Genomic DNA, 21,300 nt, shown 5'->3' with positions numbered 1-21,300 from the left:
ATGTTCTTTTAATACTGCAGTCATACAAAAATATAACAACCCTTAACATCCACCTAATGAGAAACATGAGTGCTTAAATAATCAGTCCATACCGTCCAAGACAGACCGCTCACTGTACGTGTCAGAAAGAAAAAAGGGGAAGTTCACGTCAGCCGCGAGCAGGCCAACTGGATATTTTACAAATATTTACAACACTTTAAATTTCATGAATATGCCAAACATGACCGATCAAATGCTTCAATTTCTTATTAACCTCCACGTGGAGTCGTTGTCAGTATCGTCCTGTGCTTTTTCAATAAAGGAGCAAAAGAGCTGCAAATAAAATGAACTAGTGCAAATATACTGTGCGCTCATCCATTCAAGAGACTAAATCAAAATCAGAGGACAAGCTGCTGATTCTTGGAAAATAATCAAACACTGCACTTCTGTTTAGCATCTCATGAGACAAGTCTGTAAAAAGTGAACAAGAGAGCATCTTTCTTCAGTTTTATTTGCATTTCAGCCTGCTGTTATTATGGTGAAAGTCAAAAAAAAATTAAAAGTGTAGCAATTCTGTAAATCCGAGGTTCAGTTGTAAGCAGGAAAAGGTGGTTGGGCTGGTTTTACCATGAGATTTATCGCTAGATCATGATTAGATCAAGTAGAAATAATCTCCATTAAGCGTCTTTAAATATTAAAGCTAGCATGCTTTACATTTACTGGGCATTAGCCATCACAGCTCAATAGGGCTAATATGTTAAAGGTGTAGAATGTATATAGTGGTGCTGCTAATTTTGAAACCGCAACGTTTGCATTTTATCAGCCACCGTGCTGGTCTTTTGGAGAGAGAAGCAATCAATCAGCCTCAAGGGGCCATTTTTGGTTAGTGCTGCATATTTAGCAACCATGCTTGGCTAACGAACTAATAGAAAGTGGCTTAGTGATGACATGATCCTTCAGTTTCTCTGCCGTGGCCGTCATGTAATCCTTCTGATTTGTCTGTGGTTATTCATACACTGAAGTTGCTACACTATCTTTTCTTCAATGCATCTGTTGTAAATGTGAAAGTGGAAGAGGGACAAGTGACTGTGGACTTACTCGCTCCACTGTTATGATTGTTGTAGCCTAGAAAATGTATTTCAGATCACAAAAAATATATATCTTCTCTCTGGTGTACAGGAAAAAGAAACAACTGAGAACTTCATTATTTTACACTTTGAGAATTTTCTGTTATACAAAGCATACCATCAGAATTTAACCAGGAAGAAGGCTTCAATTGTTTAGTGATTATGGAGCTCTTTCACGACTAAAAGGCAATAATGAAACACCCACAGATGATTAAACACCATCATTTGACCCTGAGCTTTTAACCTGCCATGTCTTTCAATGAGTTATAGTTCTGCCAAATAAATAAAACCAAATCTTACTAAATAACTTTGAGTGAAATTCATAAAGACCGCAAAATAAAGATCAAAAGCCACAACAGCAGGTTTCTCCTTTTCTGTTCAGCACTTCAGCTCTGTGTACCTTCCTCTTCAGTGAGGGTCTAGTGGGTTTAGTTCCTCAGTGGTTTCAGTGGTGGTGAGTGGTGCTGCAGCTCTGAGTCTCAGAGGCTCTGTAAAGCTCTCTGGCAGTGGTAGATCAGGCAGTCGGGCAGGTCGGGCACCGGCGACCGCAGCCAGACAGCCAGCCAGCCGGCATTCACCCGGCAATGCATCAGACACGGCAGATCCTGAAGGAGACGGCAAGCTACGATTCCTTCCATGCCTGAGCAGAAAACAATGAAGGTTACTCAGCAAAAAGTATAGGACACATTAATATCTATGTCTCCTTTTCTATATGCAATTTTAAAATCTTCTTCTTCTTCCCCTTTGTAATGCTGTTTATTGGTACCGCCGTGTTATTTAATGATGTTCATGCTGCATACAAGCGAAAGTTAAAGTTGTAAGTTTTCTTCATAAACTCCTAAGTACACCTCATTAGAGGCATATTTGACGTATAGTCAAGCTGCATTATCTCATCTTTTTAATTAATGTAGTTTTTTAAAACAGTTATTCCTAATGTTAAGAATAAATAAACAGTAGTTACCACAGATGAGTTGGTGAATATTCTAACACACACATGTTGATGTGAATGCTGCTTTTATATGCATTAAGCATAAAATGATACTCTCAGTTTGAACAGCTTGAATACGAGCAGGAAACAAATGTTCATTCACCTATAACTTCCACAACATGAAGCTGGAGCTTCTTCTTCAGAGCATTCAGAGTGGCTGTGAGAGGTTCTTGGTTGTCATTTATCAACGTCAGATTCTGCTTTGTGTCGTGAGAGAAGGAAAGCCACATCGTCCCATATTCCTCTGTGGACACCACAAAAGGCCTGCAGGAAACTTGGATTAATTTTATGTCACTTAAATGCTGCACTTCAAATACGAGCACTACATATCTCACCTGATGAAGCTGGTTAAAGGGACTTTATATGAAAACTGCAATGACTGAGACGTCCCAGCAGGCAGCTGGTAAGATACCGTCCCGACCACCTCGACGTGAACCGCAGGCCTCTTCACAGTTAGAGAATACTGGCCCACTGCTACACTGTAGCTTGTCACCTCCCCCGCTGGACTATCACATAGGCAGGATACCTAAAAATAAACAATACAACGAAGCAACCTCATTATAAAAGACTAATGGACACCAAACGACTCTATTGATAATTTTCTACTGAATAATTTACCTCAAGTTCTTCAGAGTCGACCTGAAGCAGCATCTGTTGTATGGCAGACTCAGAGGAGTTCATAATAAAAACAACTAATATTAATGAATCTTCCTTCTGCACATGACAGGCTGAGAGATTCAGGCTTTGGTTGGCACACAAGGGAGCGATTTCTGAGTGTGAAAGGCCAGAAAGCTCTGCAGGAAGATAAGAATCCAGACACACTTCTGTTAGTCTGCCTGGGTCGTTATGTGGACCAGGACCAGCAGCTACCACACAGTTATCCCTGCGGAGAGCAGGGTTACATCCCTTTGTGTCAGATTCAGTTAACTCTGCCTCTGCGTGACAGGTGCCATTAGCAGTAGTGAGGCTCTGAGAGAGCTGAGATGTCTGTTCGGCCAGCTCTGAGGCGTTGTTGGAGTCTAGTAGGTTGTTACACAGCAGGTTATCTACAGCACTGGGAGGAGAGATGAGGGAGCTGGATATTTGCTCGTTTGCGATAAAGGACGAGCCCAGACCTTGACCTTTGGCTTTTCTTCGGAATCGCTGTGGCATCGGCTCAGATTTTCCCATCTGTTAGAAGCAAAAACACATATATGTAGGAAAAATGTTCAGAATCAGCAATGCAAATAGCTGCACAAATAGCTCCACGTTAAGCACTTTCACTTATAGCAGGGGTTTTAAATGAGAATTGGCCCTGCAAGGTCTCCAATGGACTTTGAAACGTGTTCAAGACATACCTATGCAAGTTTAAATGAAAGTTTAAATGAAAGAACTACTAGAACTTTTTATGCATTTATCATGTAATTTCAAAGATCTGGCCCACTTAAGATCAAAGTGCGCTGCATGTGGTCTATGATGTAAAATGAGTTTGACATCCTTAAATTAATAGCATTAGTAGATCCTACCACCCGAGAAAATGTTCAGCCAATCATTGAATATGTTCTAAAAAGCAACACCTTTTGTCTCATCTTAGACTCACCGAGTAGCTAAATGGGCCTCACAAAAATGGAAGAAATGTTTGGTTCATCATCATTAATTTTGATAATAAAAACAGACGAGTGTTCATCCGGTCCTCTTTGTTGCCCTCTATGTTGAAATTGCCAAAAATGTAAAAATAGATTAACACATATTTTATTCAGGGCTACCTTCAGGGATGAAGTGCGATCATAAAGTTCCACAACTCTGGCCATAAATATCAAAAACCGTCACTGATTTAAATGCTCCTTAAAGATCATCTCCTTTGGCAACACTCCAATGTTTTCAGTGTGGCTGCTATTTTTGAATCAGAGGAACTCCTGTTCTACCCCACTGCCCTTGTGGGTGATGCATGCTTTATCTCCTCCTCATTTCAAAATGATGACCCTTCAAAAGAATGAATGAATTAAAGGCAGGCAAATCTGGTGAGTTGGGTGATAAGCACAGACTGAGTTGTCGAGGCCAAAAAAAAAAAATTCATTTTAATTGTATGTTAAATGTGCTGTCAGTAGGCACATTATGACATGTACAAGTGATGAGCTTGTTTACAGCATAACTGACTCCGGTGACAGTTTAAACTCTGACCTGATGCCCTAAAACTCCTGTGGCTAAAGTGTTTTCGGTGATCCTCCACATAAAAATCAGAACAGTCTGAACCATAAGCTGATGCTTGCTCTTTGCACATATGGTATATGGACTGATAACCTCACCAGAGACACAGAGCTTTGGGAAGCCAGGCCAACAAACAGCGAAGAAGCCAGCTGCTGTTTCTCTTGTTCAGGCTCTGGGGTCGGTGTCTGAGTTGGAGTTTGGCTGTGCAAACTGTCGCCTTCGCCCTGCCGGCCGGGAGACTGAATGGGACTGGGAACCTCAACCTGTGCACCTTCCTCTACAGGTTCTCTCTGGGCCAGATAGCCCTCCCTTCCCCACACCCTCTTTATGCCATCCAGCTTCAAAGCTGAAGAGCTGAAACACAAACAGCAAGTCTTCAGTGTGAATTCAACACTAAAACTAGGAACTTGATTACACCAACAAATGCATGCATGTGGTGTCCACATACCCTCCTTTGTGTGAGAGGTCAGCGCTATCCCCTGACAGACCCGAGCTCATGGACAACAGTGTAGGAGACTGTCTGTCAGTGATGCTGCAGGAGGACATGCTGATAGGCAGAGAAAGGCCATAGGGCTCCAGGCTCAAGGCTGAGATAGACAACAAAGTCAGAACAAATCCAAACAAGATGCCGAATGTGCTGCCAAGATATTTATCTACATTTTACCTTTTGACTGATCTAATTCCTCCTGCCGTTGGTGGGGAGGTTTGTATGGAGCAGCGCCGGCAGCCAACGCCTCTGACACAAATCTGTCAAGAAATGACAGCGAGGAATCCACCTAAAAACAATCAAACAGTCACGCAAAATTGCCGCAGGACTGAAGACGTTGCGCCTGAGTGCTCTGTGTGCTTTGCTCAGCTACACAAAAACATATAATTACTAATTTATGTGTTTAAAATAAAATTCTTGGCCAAAAGAAGAGAGATTGGTTTTCTTGCTCTCTAAATGAATGAAAGTGAGTCCGATACTGAATGAAGTTCTCTGGAGAGCTCCGCCCTTCAGACTTCTCCAGACATGTTACAGGTTTGATTACTCATAAAATGAATAATGTGATTACGGTAAAGGCTGTCATCAATCTAATCAATTTTGCACCCTGAGGGGTGTTTCCATAAAGTGTTTGCAGGTTTTCACAACCGTCAACTAACCTGCTTTTACTGTGAAAAGAGCTACAGAGTTAATATTTAAATGTTATTAATGTGGCCGGGTTCTCTGCTCACTGCAAACAAGTTAAACACGTTACCTCCAGAGTCTCTGGTTTGGCACCTCGTGGCAACACCCTGGCTCTTAGTTCAGGGTCTTGGCTGAGGTACTGCAACTCATGCGCCCTTTGTCTCAGCACTGTATCCAAGGAGCTGCTGTATGTCTCAGAAACCTCCTGAGTTACAGAAGCATCAGCACCACCTTTGCAGAGTTTGGTCATGGCCATGAGGACCCAGCTCTTGGTTTCACTGCTGCTGTTTTTCATGTCCAAAAGTTTGGCTAGCAGGCTCAGGACTTCAGCAGGTTCAAGATCCTCCCTCAAATGAGAGTATTCCCCAAGCACCTGGGAATTACAGAGAGTAAGTAAAGGTTTAGCATATGTAGCCCTGGCTGTATAAGTAGCTCATTATTTAAATTTGTTCATTAATATTGATAGTTAATTGCAAATGTTTAATGTGTTCAAGAATGTATACAAATGCCTGCAAAGTATGTGATGTGTGTCAGTTAAATGCACAACCTTTTTATTTGTATTTTGAGGTTTATGTCATTATTTTTGATATGGTATTGATATGTACTACAGCTCCAGTGAACCCTGAAGTAGTCTCAGGTAGAGGGGTGGGAGTAAGTGGGGAGCCGTGTGCACTCTGCAGGAAGCGAGAGAGACGACAGCTGAACAGTGTCGAGTGAACGCAGAGTTCATAGAAGGGCGACACGCATTTTCGGGTTGACGGATAGTTAACTGGAGTCGAGAACTGTTGTACCCTACTGTGAGGTAAATGTGAATTTTGTCTGACACTTGAACCCAATGTTATTGTGTAAAACAGGCTAACTGCTAACCGCGACTAGCCGCTAGCGTAGCCTAGCATATTCGCTAAGCTCTTGTTCTGCTCTGTTTTTATTTATTAAGCTAATGCTAAGATTGAATGTTAACGCGTGTGAACTGGCATTTAGCGGGGTTGTGTGATTCAGTAGGAGGAGACGGACGTCTTGCTGGCGTGTCAGAGAGGCCCCTTCTGCTGGTGTGCTGAAGTTATGTGTTCACGTGGGAGCACGTGGAAAGGACGACTGTGAGTGCTGCTGCCATGGCCTGCTGGTAGCCGTGACCCAGTTTCCCCGCTATCCCCTTGAACTGCCTGGAAGTGTGAGTACTGTTGTTTGCACGTGCTTTTATTTTTACTGCTTGGCAACAAGTGAAGCGACCATATTGTTTTAGGTCCCAACGCACCCGAGCCACGACTCAGGCCTGCAACGAGGGGTTTGCTAGCAGAAAGACTGTAGCACTTGAGGTGTGTGTGTGTGTGTGTGTGTGTGTGTGTGTTTGGTGAGAGCGCGTGAGGGCCCACAATATTATTTGATTATTTTGTTTCTGTTGAGGTAGATACCTTACCATTGTTTAACAAACTTTATTGATTTTACTTATTTCCTTTGTGTTGTTAATTCAGCATTCACTAAAGTGGAGTTAACTTTATAATTGACCTGCTTGTGTGTGATTTATTTCCATATAGTGTAGTTTTATTGCATATTTAATACCATAAGCACGACACAGGAAATCATTCCTGCCTGTGGCCATCTCCCTGTACAACGCATCCACTTAACACACTGTTTGCTGCTACAGCTACACATGTTTCTTTTCCAAATATTTATTTATAAGTGACTTATGTATGTATGTATGTATGTATATATATGTATATATTGTACTATTCTTAGTTAGCGTATTGTCTGTCTTGTCTTAATGTTGGTTTAAAATGGAGCACTGTAACAAAAAATAATTTCCCCCAGGGATCAATAAAGTATTCTGATTCTGATTAAAAAGGGAGTATCAATAGGAAAGTAACAACAGGAACCCAGGGCCCCTCTCAATAGAACGTGGGATGGGTGTTACACATAAATATTAATGAAGTTCTGTAGAACGCTTTTAGTTGCAACAAAGGAAAGCTGTAAACTTGTTGTTGTCTCTCTCTTTTAAACTAGTGTCACCTTCTGTAGTGATACCCAAAGCAAGTAGTTTCTCCACCTATTTCTAAAGAACAGTTCCTGGTTATGATCCTGTTTTCATACAGCACTGTGCAAAAGTCTTGAGCCGGCTCAAGACTTTTGCAGTCTTGGTTGATTTACCAGTTTTCACTTTCATGCTCAGATGTTTCTCAGATTCAGAGACATTCAAAGCATCTGTGGTGGCTTTCTGAAGAGGATACGCTGTTGGTGATTCTTCAGGAAGAAACACAAGATGTAACTACAATTTCTGCTGCACACATTAGATTTGTATACAAGTAATATATAAAAATTGGTTTCTCACTCCTGGTTAAATCTCACTGTTCATGAGATAAAAAAAATAAAAAGCCTAAACTATATATTTTCATAATTAATGTTTAAGAGATAAAGCTCTTACCACCCCAAAACATTTACTACAGAAACATAAAACAGCACTGAACTTTAAACAGCTTGAATTTACCAGTTTTCAGAGTTGCTTTAATGAAGGTCTCGCTGCCATTAGAGGAGTCACTGTTTAAATCTGCATCAGGTGGAGCTGTGAAAAGAAGACAACAAAGTTCAACACGTCTTCTTTGCATACCAAGCACAACAAGAGGAGGACATGCAGTTAATAACTCAAAGCACAAGGTTTATTACCTGGTAATAATTGTACTGGTCCATTTGTAACATTTTCAGTGTTGGCATCATTAAAGTTGTTCATAAATGGTTTTGTGTCTAGAGGAATTAAAATGTTGTCATTAATCAGTCCTGGTGAATTTTTTGTGTTGGATTTTTGTGTCAGAAGGGTTACAAATGTTCATACCTCCTCTGGTGTTTGCAGCTGGACCATCTGTTGGTGATTCTTCAGTAAGAAAGAGAAGTTGGTCCACACATTAGAAAAATTATATATTCGAATAGTTAATTGCTTCAATTTGGAGCTCAACTTCATACTCTGCTGCAAGTATTTTAAACAGTTTTTCATTCTTAGGAAAAATTTAATTTGCAGTTTATTTTAATCCCAAAATTGGAAAAATCTTTTTGCATAGAAGTTAAAATCAAGTTAAACACTGCAGACATGATTAAGTTGCTTAAATAAATAGAGCTCAATAACATAGAATACAGTATGATCACATTAGGATTAAAAACAAGTGTTAAAAAACAATCTGAAAGCAAATGAAGTAAAATAAGTATGGATTAAAAATATGAAGTGATAATATAATACTATATAACTAAGGTAAGTATTCAAAGACATTTAAAAGATATTAGTGCACAGTCTGTTAGTCAGTTGTAACGTCAGCTTGTGAATGATTGTGAACGAATAAAGTATCTGCAGCCAGTAAAACTAATCAAACCAAGTATGAGCCCGTACACTCACAACAGGAGCATTTTTAAAACACACCAGTTTTTACTGTTGTTCACTGACAGTTCTGCTGCCCTTAAATGCAGCACTGTTTAGATCTGCATCACTGGGGTCTATACAGTGAAAGCACTTCTAAAGTGACAGAAAGAGGATGTTTTAGAGTTTAATACCTGTTAATTTTCCTGCTGCCTCTGTGATGACTTCAGGGTTTCTAAGAATTGCTGTGCTGTAGCTGTAATCTTCATAAAACGGTGAACGGTCTAGAATGGGGTTTTTTTGTTGTTTTTTTTTGGGGGGGGGGGGGTTTAAACTGTGTGGTTTAAATACATTTTTCATATATTCAAATTTAGTGTTTTTGATCATTTACCTGATTCTGTCTTATTGTCCAGTTTCTCAGAGTCAGAGACATTCAAAGCATCTATGAGGTTTTCAGATGGATGTGCTGTTGGTGATTCTGCAGAAGGAACGTAGAAGATGTCACTGGATGATTGGACACACAATTTATCATAATTGTAGAAGAAACTTGCTGGTTTATTACAAACAGCAAGCGATCTTTATGTCATATCGTGTGTAATTTAAAATCACATAATTCACCAGTTTTTGTGTCTCCAGTTATTAGGTGATCGTAAATGTATCGTTTGCAGAAATATAAATGAATTTGTTAACGTCAGTTCTAAAACATTCAGCCGTCTCTTAAATATCTTAGCAGAGACACTCTGACACTCAAATGGTTTCTTACCAGCTTTCAAATATGTGTCTAAAGTTTCATCAGAGAGAGCTTTTCCAGCATCATGCGGCTCACCTGGTGTTGGTAACACCGTGGAATCAAAGAGGAAATCCAGTACAATGAGTATAGTGTGAAATAAGATTTGTGTGTACAATGAATGAGTACCAATATTAACCTGCTAATAAATTCATTGGTGCTTCTGTAACATTTTCTGGGTCGATTTCAGTCAGGTTGTCACTTTGGTAATCTGGGTGAGGTGATATCCAGTCTGCAGAAAAGAAACATGATCAGCATAACCATAAATGTTTTAAAGGAATCCAGATACACTATTATACTGTATATGTGGCCAAAGTTTCAAATCCTTTTGAGCCAAAATGGAAATAAGCACAAAAGATCGCATTTAAGGTTTAACTGAGTGGGAAATGCAATTATTCAACCATTTTTATTTGTGTTCTGAAGTGATGTGGCAATACTGATAGCAAGCACAGCAGACATTTTCTTACCACTTTCCACTGTAGTAACAGTAACATTTCTGAAGGAGTCGCTGTTGTTGTCTAAGGCTACACTCAGCAGGCCTGGAGGGAAAAAGAGGACATTTACAATTCTGCAGCATTTTCAGTTGTGACACAAAAAACAAATGATCGTGGCTGCGCTGACTGTTGTTGAAGTTCAGCACTTCTCACCTGCTGATGATTGGGACCTCTCACCTGCTGGGACCTCTGTGACATTTTCTTCTTTGGTATTGTTGAAGGCGTCTTGACTGTGGTTTGGATAAAAAGAACCAAAATCTAGGAAATAAAAGATGTTGAGTTTGATGCTTTTTCTTAGTCAAATATTAGTCTGCCAAACAAGACTTCTTATCGCTCAGAGTGGTAACTAACCTAATTTTATATTTGTGCCACTAACATTCAAAACATTAGTTGTGTTATCAGCTGGACGTGGTGTCGGTGATTCTGTGAAGAAGAAAAAAAGAGACATAAATTGCTACCCTTATCTCAGAGCAGTTACGAAGCACACACCATCCATAACATCCACCCATACAGACATACATATATACTTTGCAACTTGTTGTTTTCTGTGTTGTTTTATTAGCTATTAATTTTAACCCTGTGAGGTCTAAGTCATCATCAGTGATCACCCTGACTCTAACTCTAAACAATCAGAAGATGGATGAATGGATGAACAGTTGTCGATCAGGCTAATGGACACCTCTATGACCAGTGTGTTGGGAACTTATCTTTAAGATCAACATGACTGAAACTAAGAGACTAAATAAAATAGAGACAAATCCAGACAATCAAAGAGTTTAAATTAAAATCTAAATAACAGTCTTAAATCTTGTTTCTGTAGGAGAATGGCTTCTGTGCTTTTAAAATCTCGGCATTAATCATGCCTTTGACCAGTCTGATTTGTGAGGAGAGACGTGAAAAGATTTTACTTTGTGGTAAAACAACTAGAACTGTGAATGTTACACTGCTTAATATCATAGTGGATAAACAAGTGATTTTTAACTACTACTGAAATCGAATATAGAGTGAACAAAAGCAACTGAACACTCTTCAGGTCAGCCAACACTGTTTTTTTAATAATCACACAGCTTCTCATATCATGTTTGCGGTCCTTGGTCCACTGGCTCATTGTGGCATTATTCCTACCTCTCCATGCGTAAATTTGACGACTACTTCCTTCAGTAATCTTGTTTTTCATGTCACTGGAACAACAGGTGGAGCAGGGTGGACCAGGTGGACCAGGAAGACCTTTATGTACACAGATTATTAAAAATATGATGTGCAGAACAGACCAAATTAACAATACTGCTAATATAGACTCTTTAATATTAACCCAATTATATTTATATAGTGAAAAGTCAAAACATAAGTCATCTCAGAGTATTTTTACACTGTAAGGCTAAGACTTCACGTGGTGGGTGGGTGGGTGGGGGCTCTGATTCTATATTCATTTTGAATGTTACCAGCCAAAGAAGCTGTTATCAGTTATTGCCACTTTCATAAATATCACTGGATGCATAAATATGAGGTGAGTGACTTTAACATGAAGAAAGATCAGCCTGGGCCACACTTATGAAGAGCACACATCAGCCTTGACTGGTTGGGTTAAAGGGAGAGAGGAGAAAATAGGTCAAGGAGACAATTAAAACAAAGAAGGTTGGCTGAGTCAGAAATGTTCAGCTCCAGAGCCAGAGACCTCTGCTGAAAGCACAGGGAGGTAATGGCATGCAATGTTCATGGCCCTTTGAAGTCTGTGGAGTAAAAGAGAGAAGAGTAGAGGAAAGGTGCTCGATGCGTCATGGGAGGTTCCTCTGACGCAGCAGCATAACTAAGTGATGGTTCAGGGTCACCTGATTCAGCCCTAACTACAGGCTTTATCAAAAATGACCGTTTTAAAACTAATCTTAAAAGTAGAGATGGTGTCTGCCTCACAAACCCAAACTGGGAGCTGGTTTCAAATGAGAGCAGCATGATATCTGAAGGCTCTGCCTCCCACTGAAATGCTGAAAATGTGAGGATCAGAAGTAAGTCTGCCCTCTGGTGCTATCTACAGAATATGGTACCATGAGATCTATAACATGTGTCAGAGTGTGATTAAGCAGGACTGCAATTCGGTTCTAGATTTAACAGGAAACAAATGAAAGGGCCTTATTATGACAGAAATATCACCTCTCTCTACTCCCTGTAAGTACTCTTGCTGCAGAGTTTTAGAACAGCTGCATCCTGTTATAAGGTGTATGGTAAGTACAGAAGTCTGGCACAGAAGTAACAAAAACAATAAAAGAAAAAGGAATGCTGTGATGTGGGCTACCCTATTAACTGTTCATATAAGACTGTTTTAACCTTAGTAATGACTTGTGATGCCTCAAATGTATTCAGTTCAGTTACATTTTATTTTTATCGTATTAAACCACAACAACCAACGACCACAATAAAGGTGCTTTATATTGTAAGGTAAAGATGCTACAATAACAGAGAAAAAGCCACAAAAATCAGGTGATATGAGCAAGCACTTGGGGACAGTGGGAAAGAAAAACTACTACCGGGGAGTGGCAGCCTCTGCCATGACTGGTTTGGGAGTGAGTGAAGGGAAACAGGACACAAGACATATTAAAGGTGTGTTTTTTGATGGAAATTAGAACACTGGGGTTTTCAGGTAGCCCTAGTGAGCTGTATGGGCAGAGATTACCCTCATTAACATTTGATGCACACCCAGTTATTTTGTTCTGGAAGCAGGCCTGAAAAATGACAGTTTAGAAAAGAGAAGTAAGGATTAGCCCTACTTAGCATAAATTTAACACATCACAAAAAGACTGAAGAGTTGAAGGAAGGAAAAGGAACCAATAACAGTTAACAGTCTTTTAAGGTAATGTCAGGCTCCCTGAGTATTCATCAAGAGCTTCATGTTAGTTCAAAAACCTAAATTTCTTCAGAATCTATGTGGCAGCTAAATACAAGTTTCTTGCAGACAGTGAGTGGGATGCTCGTGTTGTGCAATCACAGCAGGAACAATGAAAGACTGTTTGAAATGCACGAGAAGCTTCTGTTCTGCAAATTTGGTTGTTTTCATACAGCTTTTCGCTGAATGGGAGAGGAGATGGGTTCTCAGATTTCTTAGACATATAAAAGTTCTCACCTTTTCTACCTCGTCTCCCCTCTGGCCCCGGTGGACCTGGGGGTCCAGGTGAACCAGGTTTACCTGACAGAACAAAAACACTTTGTAATGCAGTAGGAATTTAGCGTAATTTGAGTAAATTTACTCAGTAAATTTAAATTTCAGTTTTTACCTGGGGGTCCAGGTGGGCCTGGAAAGAAAAAAACAATTCACATATTTAAAAAAAACAACAACAACAACTATGGGCAGTAAATACGCAAATGAAAACAGTGGAGATGCATGTTTTTATGATGTGCACCTGTTAAACAAATTCCTTTGGAGCTCCTGCACATGTCTGTGAAGGCTTTGACCTGAAATAAAGAAAAAGACAGGCATGAGGAAAGTTTTGATTTAGGTGTAAGTTAACCACATATAGGGCCATTTGAGTTAGGCCCTGTTAACACAGAAAGGACAGGGTGTTTTCTAAAGGTCTATATTTTAATCTTTTGCCATGTTCAGTGTTTATTCCCAAAATCCAGCAAAAGAATCATTCTCGTTAACAGAGCTGAAGCAGTTAGAGTATAACAACAACAACAACTAAAATTCCCTAAAATTTTATCACTTCTTAAATGTCTGCTGTTCTTTTAATCTTTAGGCTTTAGATGAAACAAACTGAAAGTGAAGATTAATTGTTAATAAAAACAATGATACTGCCCCCGGCTCCCTCACAAAATATACAGTAGCACGGCTTTGAAGAAATGCCAGTTTTGTAGTGGAAGAAAGTGGAGCCGAGGGAGGAGCAGTCACTCTTCACAGCACAAAGTACTTTTCCAGGAAGCACTCAAGACTAGAAATTTGTTAATGGTTACAACAGACTCCTGGATTTCTTAGATTGCAAGGAGATGCCTCACGTGATCGTATTAAAGACACCAAACTCTGGAAAAATAAAAAAATTCCGTTTTTGTCATAATAGAGTAAACAACTTTTAGCATTAGTATTCACAGTCCTACAGAAACATCCAAGCATGCTGATGTCTTACAGGAACCATAGAGTATGTCATGAGCATCAGCATATCCTTCTGATCTTCGCTTTGCATTGGATCTTCTTCCTGGTTTCTCCTGCGGCGGTGGAGCTTCCTGAACTCTCGGGCCTCTCCGGGGTCGATGGGCAGGATTCCCGTCCGCAACCTGCAGCTCTCTGTCAGCTCCTGCATCTGGGACTCCAGCCTAAACAGCTCATCTGCCAACTCTTTCTGCCGAAACAGCAGAAACACTAAACCTGCCGTGCTCAGGAGCAGCAGCACGCACATCCCCACCAGCAACACTTTCCACATGGGAGAAACAACACTTCCCTCTTTCATGTTTGTGCCCCGTTCCTTGGTCCTCGCTGCACAGTGATCCGGGCTGTGTAATTCAGAAGCACATACAGCACATTTCTGAACACCTGCCAGCAGATGACACGTCAGAGAGAAACCACAGTAGAGCAGTTGGAGAGGAATAAACATGTCAAAATCTGCCTGGAACTACAGCGAGAGAGAGAGACACGTGATGCATTGCATAATAACAAACATCTGCAAGACTGCTGAAATCTGTAGGCTTGCATGATTTAAATGCAGCTAATGGACATATTTCCAGAATGACACATCCTCCAGACAGCATAGGGCTTCCCATCATTCTGGTGCCTGTTTTCCTCAGCATTTTCACTAGCTTGTCCTACTCAAAATTACATGGAAGTGGAATAAATAAGCTTCGAACAAGGGACACATTGTTGGGATCTACAAAAGAACTTTCAGAGAGCTTTCAGCAAATGTCTGCGAGTGTGCGGATGTACATGTGTGGGTGTCAGAATATCCTTTTTATGAAAGGGTTTTGTTTTTTTCTATTCATTGCAATATGAATTTCGAAATTGAAAGTTTCGTAAATAGTCAATGTTACATTTTTTTGGATTGATTTTTGATTTGCTGCTTTTTCGGGGGTGGGGGGAAGAGGTCATTGTAGCTTCTGTTGCTAATTTCAGAGCAAGACCAACACATCCACCCCTAGATGTGTGGCCAGTATCTTTAAACAGGGCATACCAGCTATTCACAGGTACCAAGCATGAAAGCCAGCTCATTCACAAAAGCTTTCCATGAACAGTGTTTTTTCCTTTCAACTTTGCAACTATGATTTCTTACACTGGACTAACTAACATGCAATCAATCAATCGCTTTGACAGCACTTTTAGATTAAATTATTAAAACTGAGCTTTTAAGAATATAATTATGACATTTTTTAATTCTTCTTTTCCCTTTCTGAACTCCTGAGTAAGTCCTTGTCTCCTTTGACACAGGTCAGTCTGACCCAGCTAATTAATTTCCCTTTCAAAAGCCTCCCGGGTTGATGAATTGGACAGTGGGGTTTCTCTGGGTGCAACAAAGCTAAATGTGAAGTAAGCCCATCTAAACACTAATGCAGAGCACAACCAGTGAAAGCCTTGCAGGTTCTCCATTCTTATGAATAAAAAGCACCTCCTTTGTTCTGCTGGAAACTGCTTTGTGGTTCAGATATGCACTGCTGTGTCTCAGGTTCACTCCTCTGCCATGGTGCTTGTAACCCTCAAGTGACCACGTCTCCAGGCAACTGTTAAAGTGAAAGCTCAGCCAAAGGATTTATAAACACTTGAAACACTGGATTTATTTGCACAAAGGATGCTGGTCACCTTTAAAACCAGTAGAGGAAGTACTGCACCTCTTCAAATTATACTCTAAGTTGGACTGGAGCAGGAGAGGAAAGAGAAGTAAGTAGAATTATTCAACCTTTTTTTGTTACAAAGATTTATGAAGCAAACCTCTCACATAGACTGTTAATTTTTTTAAATTTAGATTTTATATATATATATATATATATATATATATATATATATTGTATTTGGACATTGAATTGAGACACTGTGTTTGATATTAGACTTTAATATTAAATCAGTTTCTGCGTCTGGCATCTTGCTTATTTAGTCTATTTATTTATAATGAGCTCACATTTCGCTGCTCATCAGTGTCCTTCTGATGCAGTCTGACAGCAGCAAATTCATGTTGTTCAATTTTCTGCAGCACAGTGATGAAAAACTTAAGATACATGACAAAATACTGTAATTGTAAAATAACTATAAAGGTATATATAGTTTAGAAAATATCAAAGACAATAAGTAAGATAAGGGCTAATGACCCTATAATTGTAAGATAACAGAGATCATCATGAAAAAAAATCATAATGATGTCTGTAATTACTGTATATTTGATGCTAACTACTTCAGTAATACAAACAGTTAATGATAAAGGTTGATGTGGGTGTATTTTGATTTGAATGTGGCTCAGTGCTAGAGAAATGCAGAGGATGCTGCCGGTAGAGGAGCTCATCGCTGGCCCCATGGTGGCTGATAGAGCGTCAGAAGTCACTGCTGTCCTGCTACTTCTGCTGCTGTTGCTGTTGCTTTTCACCACCTGGAGACAAAGAAAACAGTCACACATACCAGGTAGGCACTAATACATATATATATATATATATATATATATATATATATATATATATATATATATAAAAATGGTAAATGGCCTGTATTTGTATAGCGCTTTACTCAGTCCCTAAGGACCCCAAAGCGCTTTACACTACATTCAGTCATTCACCCATTCACACACACATTCACACACTGGCAATGGCAAGCTACATTGTAGCCACAGCTGCCCTGGGGCGCACTGACAGAGTGCGCCCCAGGGAGCCTTTAATTAATATGGTATATAAATACTTATAGTTAGTACAGTAATTACAGTAATTACACTCTAAATACACTTCAAATTACAATTAAAAAATCTTTACCTTATTTATCAAATCCTATTATTCATCCTAAATATCTCTCTATAAGGAACATATTATTCCATTATATCAACATTATATCAATATGAGTGTGTGTGTATACTATATATATATATATATATATATACAGTGGGGCAAAAAAGTATTTAGTCAGCCACCGATTGTGCAAGTTCCCCCACTTAAACTGATAACAGAGGTCAGTAATTTGCACCAGAGGTACACTTCAACTGTGAGAGACAGAATGTGAAAAAAAAATCCATGAATTCACATGGTAGGATTTGTAAAGAATTTATTCGTAAATTAGGGTAGAAAATAAGTATTTGGTCACCTCAAACAAGGAAAATCTCTGGCTCTCACAGACCTGTAACATCTTCTGTAAGAAGCTTTTCTGTCCCCCACTCGTTACCTGTATGAATGGCACCTGACATACAAGACCACTGATAATCTCCCTCGATCTGGGGCTCCACGCAAGATCTCATCCCGTGGGGTCAAAATGATCATGAGAACGGTGAGCAAAGATCCCAGAACCACACGGGGGGACCTGGTGAATGACCTGCAGAGAGCTGGGACCAAAGTAACAAAGGTCACCATCAGTAACACACTACAACGGCAGGGAATCAAATCCCGCAGTGCCAGACGTGTTCCGCTGCTGAAGCCAGTGCATGTCCAGGCCCGTCTGAAGTTTGCCAGAGAGCACATGGATGATACAGCAGCTATAAATACTAACTATAAATATGTAACTATAAATATATAAATGTACTAACTATAAATACTTATAGTTAGTACAGTAATTACAGTAATTACACTCTAAATACACTTCAAATTGCAATTAAAAAATCTTTACCTTATTTATCAAATCCTATTATTCATCCTAAATAACTATATATATATATATATATATATATATATATATATATATATATATATATATATATATATATATATACACATAGAGTTATATATACTATATACTATAAGTATTTATATACCATATTAATTAAAGGCTCCAAAGTGTCTTTTTATATCATTTAGCCATCCACTGCGAAGGAATCAGATACAGAGTAAAGTCAGCAAGCATCTAATGACAAAGAAAGGGAAACCCTCATATACACAGAAGGTCTGCATCAATGACAAAACAAGGTTTACTCAACCATCACAGAGCGTGTTCCTTGTCTATTAAAACTATCACAAACAGTCTCTGTTTTGCAGCTCCAGGTGCAAATTCCTGTATACTGATGAAAATGGTTCATGCAGAAGTCAAATAACAGTTACACACAGAACAAAGAGTGCCGTCCTTACTTGCCACTCTCCTATATACTAAGATCAGAGCCTGGCAGCTATCCCAAAAAAATACACTATCTTTCTCAAATTAAACTCAACAGACAAGGTTCTTGCTAATTTGCAGTAGAAGTGGGAGTCTACTATCATAACCTATTTCTCTCTGTCAGGCCCTTCCTTCTTAGCAGGACTCGGTCCCATTCTCTCCTACAGCAGGTTCATCTGGTCTGGGATTGGAACAGCGTGTAACTACTACAACAACAAATATGGGAGCATTGTGCGGGTGTGGATAAGCGGAGAGGAGACCCTGATTTTGAGCAGGCAAGTGGGTTGTTTTTTTTGTTTTTGTTTTTTAGAGTAAACCGAACTTGTTTTACAGTAAATTTTCAGATAAAGGTAAAGCCTGGTTTCTTCTGCAGGTCCTCTGAAGTGTACCACGTTTTGAGGAGTGCCCACTACACCTCCAGATTTGGGAGCAAAAAAGGACTCGAGTGCATCGGCATGTACGGAAATGGTATCATTTTCAACAGTGATGTCCTGCTTTGGAAAAAAGTGAGAACATATTTTTCTAAAGGTGAGCGATTACCACACACTGACAGCACATACTGTGGTTAGACTATTGCTTTCTTGAACTGTGGAGCTACTGAATGTTACTGTGCAGCTCTGACTGGACCCGGCCTGCAGAGGACCGTAGGAATCTGTGTGAGCTCCACAGCCAAACACCTGGACAACTTACAGGATATGACTGACCCCTCTGGACATGTGGATACTCTCAGTCTCCTGAGAGCCATCATTTTGGACATCTCCAACAGGCTGTTCCTAGGAGTGCCGTTAAATGGTCAATTGCGTGTTTACTGCACATAGATTCCTAAAACCGCATACTATCTGCAAGAAATTGTGACGCATGAGCTCTGGCGCTGCATCTATTGATTTTTTTTTGTTGTTGTTGTTGTTCTTTTTAATAATTCAGAGAAAGAATTCTTGATGAAAATTCACAACTACTTTGAGACCTGGCAGACAGTTCTAATAAAACCAGATATATTCTTCAAGGTTGGATGGCTGTACAACAAGCATAAGAGAGCAGCGTAAGACACCTCATCTCACAGTAAGTCAGTATTGTGGTTTGCGATTTCTTCAACCTAATGTTTGTGTTGCTTTTTGTGCCAACAGACAGGAGCTGCAAGATGCGATAGAGAGCCTGCTTGAAGTTAAGAAAAAGATGATTCATGAAGCCGAGAAACTGGACGACGAGCTCGACTTTGCAACAGAGCTCATCTTTGCCCAGGTCGGTCTCTTTGGAGGGATTTTTGTCGTCCCCCCAATTGTCTTTTCTTATTCCCGTCTGTTGTGTTTAACAGAACTACGGAGAGCTATCAGCAGATAATGTCAGGCAGTGTGTGCTAGAGATGGTAATCGCAGCCCCCGACACACTTTCCATCAGCCTCTTCTTCATGCTGATGCTGCTGAAACAGAGCCCGGACATAGAGCTGCAGCTAGTGGAGGAGATGAACACCGTCTTGAGTTAGTGCAGCTTTACAGTGTTTCCAATATTCCATATTCACAGTTTCACTCTGGTGAGTAGAAGTATTCTGACACATCTTTCATTTTCAGATGAAAAAGACGTGGAAAATATCGATTACCAAAGTCTGAAAGTGATGGAGAGCTTCATCAACGAGTCTTTGAGGTTTCATCCTGTGGTCGATTTCACAATGAGGAAAGCTCTGGAGGACAACGACATCGCAGGTACAAAAATCAAGAAAGGCACCAACATCATTCTCAACATTGGCCTCATGCACAAAACCGAATTCTTCCCCAAGCCTAAAGAGTTCAACCTCACGAACTTTGAAAAAACGGTAAGTGAGCAGAGTGTAGTTCAGCAATAAATGTTTAATGGTTTAAACTAAAAAAAAAACATGCACACACACACACACACACACATTTGAGTCTTTGCTTTCTCTCTTTGGCAGGTACCCAATCGTTACTTCCAGCCCTTTGGCTGCGGGCCTCGTTCCTGTGTGGGCAAACACATCGCCATGGTGATGATGAAGGCCATCCTGGTCACTCTCCTGTCTCGGTACACTGTGTGTCCTCGTCAAGGCTGCACGTTCAACAGCATCAAGCAGACCAACAACCTGTCACAGCAGCCAGTGAAAGACGAGCACATCCTGGCCATGCGCTTCATCCCACGAATGACATAACCCCACAATATCAAGCTGCGAAACATAACGGCGCTTTTTACACTTCAGATGAAAACATCTTGAAATGGGTTTAAAGGCCTTAATGAAGTCCTGTACTAGGAAATACTCACAGTAAATTTGTATTAACAGCACATGTACTCCAAATTAAACTTTACTAATCTTTAACAAAGTACACTTGTTAAGTATAGATTTCTGATTAATGTTTTGACAGTGTACACAGCTCATACATTTAATAAAGATGCATTTACAATGATTGAAATAACTGAAGAAAAAAATCACATGCAGAGGAGCAATGGTTCTGTATTTACATTAGTTTTATTTGTATTATGTTTTCAGTTTGATATCAGTTTCTTCTCATCTCATTTAGCATCTGTTGTTTTGTAAGTGGGTCACCCAAACATTACATTACTACAGGAGCTGCTCAGCTACAGAATCTCACGCTATGAAGCTTTCTCAAAATTTCTCAAACTACAGTAAACTGTTGCAATGGTGGCACAGTGATTGGTCCTGAGTTCAACTCCACCACCTGGCTTGGGCATGATCTCTCCGGGTACTCAGTGTAGTCTCATTTTTGGCTGTGTTGACAAATTTGGTCAAATTAACTTGAGACTTTTTACTCTGTGGTTTTGTAATTACCCAACATTATGCCTGATTTTTAAAAAAGGTTTTTTAGTTTATATAACTAAAAATAAAGCTATAGAAAAAGTACATTATGGCTAAGAACAATAACCCTTTTCATGAATGATTTACCGTAAATAAAATCTGCATTTACTTTGCCTTTGTGGGTATTTCTATGTTATATAATCAGTGTAGAAATATGCTATAATGCTGTATATACT

The 21,300-nt window shown here is 39.7% G+C and overlaps 3 protein-coding genes across 7 annotated transcripts; 1 reads left to right on the top strand and 2 right to left on the bottom strand.

Moving 5' to 3' along the window:
• Positions 1-1,585: 1,585 nt before the first annotated feature.
• On the bottom strand, positions 1,586-5,351 carry LOC147324211 (AP-4 complex subunit epsilon-1-like). The gene is made up of 8 exons (XM_086302494.1): positions 5,337-5,351; positions 4,946-5,057; positions 4,730-4,868; positions 4,380-4,635; positions 2,965-3,264; positions 2,430-2,620; positions 2,198-2,358; positions 1,586-1,746 (listed from the first exon to the last, which is right to left on the bottom strand). The coding sequence occupies exons 1-8, from the start codon at positions 5,349-5,351 to the stop codon at positions 1,586-1,588; spliced, it is 1,335 nt and encodes a 444-aa protein (XP_086158620.1).
• On the bottom strand, positions 4,832-15,831 carry LOC147324210 (uncharacterized). Of its 5 annotated transcripts, XM_086297841.1 has the most exons (17): positions 14,180-15,818; positions 13,460-13,511; positions 13,334-13,351; positions 13,183-13,245; positions 11,193-11,294; positions 10,419-10,490; positions 10,221-10,325; positions 10,041-10,112; positions 9,713-9,805; positions 9,178-9,264; positions 8,981-9,070; positions 8,274-8,312; positions 8,108-8,185; positions 7,932-8,006; positions 7,595-7,687; positions 4,946-5,822; positions 4,832-4,868 (listed from the first exon to the last, which is right to left on the bottom strand). In XM_086297841.1, exons 1-16 carry the CDS (start codon positions 14,642-14,644, stop codon positions 5,785-5,787), a joined length of 1,542 nt encoding a protein of 513 aa, XP_086153967.1. In that variant the 5' UTR covers positions 14,645-15,818; the 3' UTR covers positions 4,832-4,868; positions 4,946-5,784. The 5 variants fall into 5 exon arrangements, with proteins under 5 accessions (XP_086153967.1, XP_086153969.1, XP_086153966.1 ...); XM_086297843.1 differs by lacking the exon at positions 7,595-7,687 and having other exon boundaries at positions 14,180-15,822; XM_086297840.1 differs by lacking the exons at positions 4,832-4,868; positions 4,946-5,822 and having other exon boundaries at positions 5,829-7,687; positions 10,245-10,325; positions 14,180-15,831.
• On the top strand, positions 15,775-21,238 carry LOC147324209 (aromatase-like). Its single transcript, XM_086297845.1, has 10 exons — positions 15,775-15,915; positions 16,490-16,647; positions 18,434-18,584; positions 18,683-18,837; positions 18,925-19,101; positions 19,234-19,348; positions 19,434-19,548; positions 19,622-19,784; positions 19,875-20,116; positions 20,231-21,238. Exons 2-10 carry the CDS (start codon positions 16,500-16,502, stop codon positions 20,459-20,461), a joined length of 1,497 nt encoding a protein of 498 aa, XP_086153971.1. The 5' UTR covers positions 15,775-15,915; positions 16,490-16,499; the 3' UTR covers positions 20,462-21,238.
• The last annotated feature ends 62 nt before the right edge of the window (positions 21,239-21,300 follow it).

The sequence above is a fragment of the Aulonocara sp. 'chitande type north' Nkhata Bay genome, linkage group LG7, assembly GCF_057382095.1.
Source record: "Aulonocara sp. 'chitande type north' Nkhata Bay isolate Kocher_YH1m ecotype deep benthic linkage group LG7, A_spYH_male_GT1.1, whole genome shotgun sequence".
NCBI classification, from domain to species: domain Eukaryota; kingdom Metazoa; phylum Chordata; class Actinopteri; order Cichliformes; family Cichlidae; genus Aulonocara; species Aulonocara sp. 'chitande type north' Nkhata Bay.
The sequence above is the reverse complement of the archived record's forward strand: the minus strand, read 5'-3'. Positions and strand labels throughout refer to the sequence as shown.

What these genes read in the sequence shown, in the direction of transcription:
- LOC147324211 (XM_086302494.1), bottom strand. An exon ending in CCCAAAGCTCTGTGTCTCTG is followed by an intron (nt 3,265 to 4,379) that starts GTGAGGTTATCA and finishes TGCTTCTAACAG; the next exon opens with ATGGGAAAATCTGAGCCGAT. An exon ending in CCTTTAACCAGCTTCATCAG is followed by an intron (nt 2,359 to 2,429) that starts GTGAGATATGTA and finishes AGTTTCCTGCAG; the next exon opens with GCCTTTTGTGGTGTCCACAG.
- LOC147324209 (XM_086297845.1), top strand. Translation starts at nt 16,500, where the DNA reads ATGCAGAGGATGCTGCCGGTAGAGGAGCTCATCGCTGGCCCCATGGTG. An exon ending in GAGAACATATTTTTCTAAAG is followed by an intron (nt 18,838 to 18,924) that starts GTGAGCGATTAC and finishes GTTACTGTGCAG; the next exon opens with CTCTGACTGGACCCGGCCTG. An exon ending in CCTAGGAGTGCCGTTAAATG is followed by an intron (nt 19,102 to 19,233) that starts GTCAATTGCGTG and finishes TTAATAATTCAG; the next exon opens with AGAAAGAATTCTTGATGAAA.
- LOC147324210 (XM_086297839.1), bottom strand. Translation starts at nt 14,644, where the DNA reads ATGTTTATTCCTCTCCAACTGCTCTACTGTGGTTTCTCTCTGACGTGT. An exon ending in GAGGTCCCAATCATCAGCAG is followed by an intron (nt 10,113 to 10,220) that starts GTGAGAAGTGCT and finishes TTTTCCCTCCAG; the next exon opens with GCCTGCTGAGTGTAGCCTTA. An exon ending in GGACAATAAGACAGAATCAG is followed by an intron (nt 9,071 to 9,177) that starts GTAAATGATCAA and finishes ACCCCATTCTAG; the next exon opens with ACCGTTCACCGTTTTATGAA.